General features: G+C 37.8%; 1 protein-coding gene and 1 long non-coding RNA gene across 3 annotated transcripts in view; one reads left to right on the forward strand and one right to left on the reverse strand.

The window, feature by feature from the left end:
- LOC107697643 (uncharacterized) overlaps positions 1 to 448 on the forward strand; it is a 14,951-nt gene extending 14,503 nt beyond the window's left edge. The window contains exon 3 of the long non-coding RNA XR_001635227.1: positions 437 to 448. This is a non-coding gene — a long non-coding RNA (uncharacterized LOC107697643). The remainder of the gene's footprint in view (positions 1 to 436) is intronic.
- Positions 1 to 10,114, reverse strand: part of abca7 (ATP-binding cassette, sub-family A (ABC1), member 7) — a 41,196-nt gene that overhangs the window by 28,496 nt on the left and 2,586 nt on the right. For both annotated transcript variants that reach the window (XM_016498444.1, XM_016498443.1), the window contains exons 2-6: positions 9,724 to 9,832; positions 9,514 to 9,607; positions 7,195 to 7,336; positions 6,981 to 7,108; positions 5,437 to 5,558 (exon numbers count right to left, since the gene is read on the reverse strand). In XM_016498444.1, coding sequence (XP_016353930.1) covers positions 5,437 to 5,558; positions 6,981 to 7,108; positions 7,195 to 7,336; positions 9,514 to 9,607; positions 9,724 to 9,789 — 552 coding nt within the window. In that variant the 5' untranslated portion in view covers positions 9,790 to 9,832. The remainder of the gene's footprint in view (positions 1 to 5,436; positions 5,559 to 6,980; positions 7,109 to 7,194; positions 7,337 to 9,513; positions 9,608 to 9,723; positions 9,833 to 10,114) is intronic.

Raw genomic sequence — 10,114 nt, forward strand, 5'->3', positions numbered from 1 at the left:
TGAAATTATACCTAAAAATGAAACTGAAACCGCCAGCAGGTGGCGGAAAGTCACTGAATTTATCACTGAATCATTCATTCAATTGATTCGTTTGAACGCCTAATTCATTCAGGAATGAAACAGATGACTGTCTTTATGAATGGGTAATCATGAATCACTGACTCACTAGATTAGTTTAAAAATGCACTTTCATTCATGAAAGAAACACCGCTGTGTTTGCTTTTAGAGATGCGCATCGGCTGAGCTGTGGCTTTATTTGAACTATTTTCATTGATGAAATAGAGCAAAATCAGGCAGTACTTGTTTATTGAACTGTTGTATTAAATCAATATCACATTTGCAAATTACTTTAATAATTATTAAAAGCTGTCACTCTCCTTATCGCGATCTGTGGGCGCACAGAAAATGAGAGCGCGTGAGTGAGTGAGTTCTCAAGACTCAAAAGCACGTGCAAATGATACGTTCCGTCATTTGTCATTGCGTTATAAGTGCGGAATCTGCGGGAATGAGTAGAATTATTATTAATAGCCGCAATCCTGCGGCTAAATTCAAGACCTGCTCTGTGTTCTCTGCTAATAACCCGACTGTGAATGATGCGAGCGGCATTATGTTGTCACCCAGCAAACACAGAATGTTCCCCTAACGTTAGTTTTTAGTTCCTGTTTGGTAATTTTTTTGGGAACCAAATACTAACGTTAGGGGAACGTTCTTTTTAGGTTATATTTTTTGTAACCATAAAATAACGTTCCCAGAACGTTGCAGGGTGGTTATTTTTAAAATAACCTAAAAATAACTTATAGAGAAGTTCCCTAATGGTTATTTTTAGGTTATATTGCGCAGCGCTAACCTCATACGTCATCAGCCCGGGAACTGCTTCCGTGTACAACTGTTAGCGCAAGCTAGATTAAAGTGATTATTACATTTTGAATGTGGATATTTTTCTTACAAAAACGCATCGATTTGCTACAGGAGGCCTTTGTTCAACCCCTGGAGCCGTGTGAGACACTTTTTTTATGGATGGGCACTTTTTATTTAACTTCTTTGGGACTGAAGCACTGCAACACCCGCTGACTGCAATGATAGAGCTTGGAATAGCCAGGACAATTTTTAATATAACTCCGACTGGATTCGTGTGAAAGAAGAAAGTCATATACACCTAGGATGCCTCTGGGGTGAGTAAAACACAGCCTAATTTTAATTTTTGGGTGAACTAACCCTTTAATGACAGACTTATTCTTATTTAATCTTACATATGATGGTTGATGTGCTCCGATTATTACTTAAACAATAGATTAAAACAAGATGTGGTTTTTATAATACTGATTAGGCGCCATACATATAATTTCCATGCCGCTTATAATATACTGGGTCACGAGTGTGCTGGATAATTACTGACGTACAGCGGGGTGATCATATCGGAGTAAAGAGGTTAGGGGAACGTTATAATAACATTATGGGAAAGTTAGATTAACATTATGGGAATGTTAGATTAATGTTAGAATAACGTTCTGGGAACCAACAACTAATGGTATGGGAACGTTAAGAAAAATTTCCTGGCTAATAAAAAATAACGTTCAGGGAACCAAAAACTAACGTTCTGGGAACCAAAAATTGTTAGCTGGGCAGTAGCCAGGTTTCTATTCTATATAGATACTTCAAATGTCGCAAAACTTAGTTTGGAAACACTTTATGTCGAGAAAAGGGGCTTTAACACAAATAAATGTGGTGTCACATGACAGAATTAGCCTATAGGCAGCGCCCGTGTTCGTGGTGTTGCTCACGTTAAAGCACCGTTTCTCTGTAGTTCAAAAGTGCATTAAATCATATTGATATTATTGTTTCTAAAATTATTTTATATATGGTAAGAAAAAGACGAGTTACCTCTCAAACATACATATCTTAATTTAATGTTGCTTTAATATGTTGCAAGTTAAAATGTATTCATTTTGTTCTGAAGATGAAAGTTGTTGAGTCAAACAAATATTGTTCTTTTGTAAAATAAAGGAAACAAACAGGATGTCGCTTTCTCAAGAGCGCATCACAAAAATGAACCGAAATTCTGCATATAGGCTGCTACTTGTTGCGCAGTTTTTTTTCTTTCGTTTTGTTAATTTATTAATTATTTAGAAAAATACATTTCGCATATAGGCCTATTTATTTCTTTTACGTATATATACTGATGTAAGTACACAAGTCAGCAAAATATATAACACTGTTCTAGTGGTTTTTGGATATTTTAATAAAAAAAATCGTACATATTGTGCCTTTAAATGACTCAAAAAAATAGCTCAAAACAAATCCATAGCAGAAGGCATCTTCGGGCAAACACAGTGGTATCCCAGCAAACACAGAAAGTTCCCCTAACGTTAGTTTTTGGTTCCCGTTTGGTTATTTTTTTGGGAACCAAATACTAACGTTAGGGGAACGTTCTTTTTAGGTTATATTTTTTGTAACCATAAAATAACGTTCCCAGAACGTTGCAGGGTGGTTATTTTTAAAATAACCTAAAAATAACTTATAGAGAAGTTCCCTAATGGTTATTTTTAGGTTATATTGCGCAGCGCTAACCTCATACGTCATCAGCCCGGGAACTGCTTCCGTGTACAACTGTTAGCGCAAGCTAGATTAAAGTGATTATTACATTTTGAATGTGGATATTTTTCTTACAAAAACGCATCGATTTGCTACAGGAGGCCTTTGTTCAACCCCTGGAGCCGTGTGAGACACTTTTTTTATGGATGGGCACTTTTTATTTAACTTCTTTGGGACTGAAGCACTGCAACACCCGCTGACTGCAATGATAGAGCTTGGAATAGCCAGGACAATTTTTAATATAACTCCGACTGGATTCGTGTGAAAGAAGAAAGTCATATACACCTAGGATGCCTCTGGGGTGAGTAAAACACAGCCTAATTTTAATTTTTGGGTGAACTAACCCTTTAATGACAGACTTATTCTTATTTAATCTTACATATGATGGTTGATGTGCTCCGATTATTACTTAAACAATAGATTAAAACAAGATGTGGTTTTTATAATACTGATTAGGCGCCATACATATAATTTCCATGCCGCTTATAATATACTGGGTCACGAGTGTGCTGGATAATTACTGACGTACAGCGGGGTGATCATATCGGAGTAAAGAGGTTAGGGGAACGTTATAATAACATTATGGGAAAGTTAGATTAACATTATGGGAATGTTAGATTAATGTTAGAATAACGTTCTGGGAACCAACAACTAATGGTATGGGAACGTTAAGAAAAATTTCCTGGCTAATAAAAAATAACGTTCAGGGAACCAAAAACTAACGTTCTGGGAACCAAAAATTGTTAGCTGGGCAGTAGCCAGGTTTCTATTCTATATAGATACTTCAAATGTCGCAAAACTTAGTTTGGAAACACTTTATGTCGAGAAAAGGGGCTTTAACACAAATAAATGTGGTGTCACATGACAGAATTAGCCTATAGGCAGCGCCCGTGTTCGTGGTGTTGCTCACGTTAAAGCACCGTTTCTCTGTAGTTCAAAAGTGCATTAAATCATATTGATATTATTGTTTCTAAAATTATTTTATATATGGTAAGAAAAAGACGAGTTACCTCTCAAACATACATATCTTAATTTAATGTTGCTTTAATATGTTGCAAGTTAAAATGTATTCATTTTGTTCTGAAGATGAAAGTTGTTGAGTCAAACAAATATTGTTCTTTTGTAAAATAAAGGAAACAAACAGGATGTCGCTTTCTCAAGAGCGCATCACAAAAATGAACCGAAATTCTGCATATAGGCTGCTACTTGTTGCGCAGTTTTTTTTCTTTCGTTTTGTTAATTTATTAATTATTTAGAAAAATACATTTCGCATATAGGCCTATTTATTTCTTTTACGTATATATACTGTAGCTTTATTTTTTTTCTCCGTTTGCAGAAGCGCTGCAGGTGCGTGACCATGTGAATCCTCACGTTCTGTTGTTTATGCTGATTTTTGCGTGTATAAAATTAATCCCTGGAAAACAAATTTAGGTATTTTTAATGGGTCACAGCCGCGTATCAATTGAAATTTAATTTAATTGTGATTTATCATAATCTTGTCGGTTAACGGCTAATAATGGCTTAACGACCGTTGGTTGTCGGTTAGGAGAAATAAAATAACCGAAATGAACATTCCTATTTTCAATACAGTCTAATAAATGTTCATTACAAAAATAATAATAATAATACTGTGGCGAGGGGGGCATGGTTCAGCAAAGTCTGCAGCGGGAGAGAGGGGCAGGAGACGAGCGGTGAGTAAGTAGGTCAAGTGCAAAATGATGAACACCTGTGTCTGATTGCAGTAATTGGCCTGGAGAGACTGGTTAAAAGGCAGACTGGAGAGCGGGGAAGAGAGAGAGAGACGGGGACTCGTGGCCATCGCTCTGCCAGAGAGAGAATACCTGAGGAACTGAATTTATGCCATTGGCAGTGTGCGAACACGCGGGAAGCACTACGTTTGTTTTTGTTCAAGTTTGAGTTATTAAATAAAGATCCACGAGTCTCCAAACGCCCACCTGGTTCACTTCCTTCCTTCCTCCTTACGAACTGTGCTACAAATACAACTGCACCTGCTTAAGAATATTGCTTGATCATCAAGTAACTAAATAGTCTATAACAAAGTACAAAAAAAATGAAACTTGTTAATAAAAATAATTTTATGTAGGCCTATACAATTTAATAATAGCCTATATAATAAACTTTTTTGTTTCAAATGGATGAAAGAACAGGCTACTAGCCTATATATGGCACTTTTCCACTGCATGGTACGGCTCGGTACCGTACCGTTACCAAAACGTGACGTGTAAACTCTGCTGATCACAGATTGGCCGGAGAGAATCGTCACTACCTGCGTCACTGAACTTGTGACACAAACACAACAGAACCGCTAGATTTAAATCAGCACAGCCAGCTAGTGCAAAAACTAGATGGAAACTTGGCTAGTGAGAAGCTGCAGCCGTGGCGGAGATGATTTTTGTTGTGCCGGCAAAACAACAACAATGCGCTACATGTTTCTTTTCCCCTCATTTTTTCCAATTGACGGAAATCCGTCATAGCGACGGAAAACTTTAATCCCTGGACTTTGGGATGTCCAATCAAAAAAATAAAAAAGAAAGAAAGAAATATACACACAAATTTATTAATCAATAACATGATAATTAATCAGTAACATGCAGCATTGTGGTTGTAAATCTGAGCTACTAGTCAAAGGTATTGTTATTTAGATATTAATAATAGCTCAAAAATAACTCAAAATGTCACTGTAAATAATGAAATATTTGACTTTAAAAACAACAATGCTTGCACTGTCAAGTTACATTTAGGTCATTACAAAAGCTCAGAATCTAAGTTTCCAGAGGAGGATTATAAGCACTTCATAAAGTTTTAAAAAAGTTTCTTTCTTACCACTTGAAGGTTCAGTCGTGCCCTCAATAATTGATCCACAGATGCTGAGGGGATGCTGGTGTTTGTTCGCAGGAAGGAGGAGAAGCTTTCATTGGCTCTGAGATACTCTCTTACTGGAAGATCTTCAAGTGTGTCACAAAACCACAGAAATGTTACATGCTTTTCAAAGTGCAGCAGGCTTATATTAAAATGTTTCATCTTAATAACTGAACACCATTTGTATGGAACGATATTCCGGACAATTTTCAAAAGGAATTGCAAATTGTATTTTCAATTGCGTTTTCCATATGTGGACGCATAAATTGTGACATAATCCAAATGCAATTGCAAATCCTGCATTACCGTTTGCATTTTCGCTTTCGCGAACGCACAGTGACTGCCAAATTTCAAATGAAAAACCAAAGTCCATTTGCAACTGTATTTCCCATGTCTTAGGAGTTACGAGCCTGTCATATTTAAATAGCAATATTAATTACCAGTCTGCTTTTTCACTCTCGCTGCGTCGCGCATGTAACCTGCCAAAACTCAAATGGAATCGCAATTCCTTTTGCATTTGACTTTCCGATGTCTACATAAGCAGTGTTAAGCTGACAATCATCGTCAGGGGCGGGACTATACTAGGGGGCGTGTTTGTATTGGGTGGTGACGTCACTCACAGACGACCGTGTAATGCTCTGATCAATGGAGATAATCGGTAAAGTCTCTGCTAAAGGCAGCTACCAATCAGTTTCGTACCTGTGTGAACGAACAGACAGTGCAACCTTCTTGGCACAATACATAATTCTGTCTTTTTTTACCCCAAATGTAGCGATTATCCCCTGCTAACTTAAACAAACAAACAGACTGAGAGATCTTGAGGCAGGCGCAACGCTTTGGTGCCACCATGATTGGTATCTGCCTTTAGCGGAGCCTTTACCGATTACCTCCACTGATCAGAGTATACACGGTCGTCTGTGAGTGACGTCACCTCCCAACACAAACACGCCCCCTAGTATAGTCCCGCCCCCTCACATTGATTGGCAGCTTTCCATGCAGACATCGGAAATTCAAATGCAAAAGGAATTGCGATTCCGTTTGAGTTTTGGCAGGTTACATGCAGGACGCAGCGAGAGTGAAAAAGCAGACTGGTAATTAATATTGCTATTTAAATATGACAGGCTCGTAACTCCTAAGACATGGGAAATACAGCTGCAAATGGACTTTGCTTTTTCATTTGAAATTTGGCAGTCACTGTGCGTTCGCGAAAGCATAAATGCAAACGCTAATGCAGGATTTGCAACTGCATTTGGATTATGTCACAATTTATGCGTCCACATATGGAAAACGCAATTGAAAATACAATTTGCAATTCCTTTTGAAAATTGTCCGGAATATCGTTCCATACAAATGGTGTTCAGTTATTAAGATGAAACTTTTTTTCATACAACATACATTTGCTCCCCATTTCATCAAATGTGTGTCTTTGAGAAACAATTGAGATACTGAATACATCTCATATGGGATTTTGAGCTTCTACAATGAGACATTTGATTCAAATGTCATACTTGGCCAGGCATCTGGTCTTTCCCCAAGTCTTTCGATTGTCTGTGACAGGTCCTGTAGGCTGGAGAGAACTGTCCGGTTACCACTGATTGTCAGGACAGTTCTGATATCGACTAAAAGTCGAGAGAGTCTGAGAATGAGAGCATAAACCTCCATCAACGGTCAAGGCCATAGAAAAGAAAAGTCATGAAAAGGTATCTCAGAAAGGTATCTCACATGGAATTGTCGAAGTTGCTCACTTGCCCGGGTGTTTCTCCCGCTGTGGGGTAATGAAAACAGGGGTTGTTGACATTGCAGATGATGCCCTGAACCCATGCCAGCGTGCCTGCTGAAGGAAGGGCCTTGTTGGGAAAATGACCTGAAATGATAAAAAGATCAACATTTAATGTGAATGTGAAACATTCAAACATAAATACTTGTAAATACATTTTACATAATTTCTATTAATTTAACCTCTTAACTGTCACCCCCTATTTTGAACATAGATGTGAAAATGCACTATCCAAACTTAAATGGTTGTATTTCATGAACATTTTGGAATACAGACCGAAGCTTTTTAAAGACAATCAGCTGAAGTTTATTGCTGTTTTTTAAGTTTAATGCTGAAGTATTGCTAGCAGGACACTGACAGTTAACAGGTTAAAAAACTTTTTTTAAATATTTTTTAATGATGTACACTTAGGGGCTATTAAGGCAGAACACATTTTTTGCATTTAAAAATGTGAGATGCTTGGCAATGGAATAAAAAAAAGTGCAAGGTCTGAACTCCAAGACACATTTACAGTGTTGTATTATTAGAACCCTGTGTCATGCACAAAATGCTGAAAAAAAAGCTTTTGTGAGTACAACAGTCAAAGACTGTCTAAGTCTAACGATGGAAAAGCAGCGCAGTGGAATGCAAAAATGCGTTATTTTTTGAATGGCCCCCTACTTGTGTAAACTTAGACGAGATGATCCTATTAAACACTTTTATTTGCAGAATTAATTAATAAAAACGGTTGACAAATATGCCTGTGAATAGAGTGTATTTCTACAATGGTATCAGTATTAAAAATTTTTGTTTTTGTGTGGTGCTGCATCCATACCAATAGGTGTCAGTATAAAGTGCACAAACACTGTTGTATCATCCACACAAAAAATAAGTGCACCTTTAAAGTGTTAGTTCACCCAAAAATGAAAATTAGATTGTGTTTTACTCACCCTCGAAGCACCTTAGGTGTATGTGACTTTCTTCTTTCAGACGAATCCAATTGGAGTTATATTAAACATTGTCCTGGCCCCTCCAAGTATATTTCAAATGTAATAAACACTTTCTTCTCACTTCCGCTGACTGTGGTACGCGGAAGACTTTCAGGCTGATGACGTAAGACATATGCCTGCATCGTGCACGCGCCTCTGAGAAATGCAGGAGCAAAGGAAAACCAGTCTCCTCTTGGCTTATATCGAAATCCTCCGACATTTTTCTTTACAAATCCTCGTTTTGTGCTTCTAATTCGTGAACGGCGGTTTGTTTTGTTTTGTCTCCGCGTTCGTCACTTATCACGCAACGTCGACGTCTTACGTCATCCGCTGGAACGCCTTCCGCGTATGACAGCCACTTTATTTCACGTCTTCTGAACTGTTGACAAATGAACACCCGCTTAGCCCCATTGAAAGGCTTGGAGGGGCCAGGACAATTTTTAATGTAACTCCGATTGGATTCGTCTGAAAGAAGAAAGTCACATACACCTAGGATACTTTGAGGGTGAGTAAAACACAGGCTAATTTTCATTTTTGGGTGAACTAACCCTTTAAAGTCGGAATGAAACATGCCATTCACAAAAATTGTGAACATATTTCTGTCACTATTGTAACGACTGATTTAAACGGTTTTAAAAGGGTGAGACTTGTTTTTGTCGACTGGGACTTGATTGGATCGTTGGATTGTTGTTGTCTGCTAATTGCTGTGATCATTTCATGTAAGTGACAGGTTTCTGGAAGGGAGGGATTGAAGCTCGTCTGGCTGTTGGAAAACATGCACAGCTTTCGCATCAGTATCATCAGAGACGTTGATGTTTTTGATTCCATGTGAACAGGAAGCTGACAACCTTTTTTCTGTCAATTAACTTGCATTGATAATTCACCACAAGACTAGTAATGTGCACTAACAAAGTAAAAAATGTCAATTTTAATATCACATGGACTTATAAATTAATTTATCTTTTTTTTTTAAATAACGATGCACATAGATAAATCATTTAGTACTATTTTAGTAAGGAGAAAAATTTGACTATTTTAGTAAGGAAAAAAATGACACACATCACCTTTAATATCTTACCCTTATTATGGAAATGTGCAACATTTCACTTAAAAATATCCTCATGTCATTATGACCCAAATTTCCTCAGGCGAGCCATCAAAAAGGTCATGATTTAGTATAAACAATGTCACAAGGGCTCAACAATGTCCTGATTTTCACTGGAGCTAATCATCTTTGCTTTCCTGCCACCTGCCAAGAGGAGAGGGCAACACTCACACTCACAGGGCACCACTTACATTGGCTCTGTTTATATGGTGGGTTTGATTGCCGGACAGCAATGAGGATGAGGAAGAGGAAGAGCGGCCACAGGAGTTCAATAATCAGTTGGACCTGTAAAAGAAAGAAGACGACATGATCATGTTTTATTACATCCCTCACTGTAGACAGACTGCACAGTGTTTGACAGAGTGTGTAAGTGTGCTGCGGCTGGATTAAAGTTACGACACCTTATTTCTCCTGCGGTATGTGAAGTTTTTCCACAGCAGCAGGTAGAGTTGTGTTCCAATGGCCATGATGGACGGCACAAAACTACACAGCCATGGCAACAGAGGAAACCTACAACAACAACAACAACTACTCTTCAACCATGCAAATACAATGGCATATACTATTGCTCACTCTAAGCTGAAAAGCCATTCAACTCAATAAAGGGCCTTCTTCTGTGGAACACAAATGGACATCTCCGATCTTAAAGGGGTCATATGATGTTGCTAAAAGGAACATTATTCTGTGTATTTGGTGTAATTAAATGTTTATGCGGTTTAAGGTTCAAAAAACACATTATTTTACACATACTGTACATTATTGTTTCTCCTCTATGCCCCGCCTTTCTGAAAC

This window comes from Sinocyclocheilus anshuiensis, unplaced genomic scaffold (assembly GCF_001515605.1).
Source record: "Sinocyclocheilus anshuiensis isolate Anshui unplaced genomic scaffold, SAMN03320099.WGS_v1.1 scaffold2108, whole genome shotgun sequence".
Lineage (NCBI taxonomy): Eukaryota > Metazoa > Chordata > Actinopteri > Cypriniformes > Cyprinidae > Sinocyclocheilus > Sinocyclocheilus anshuiensis.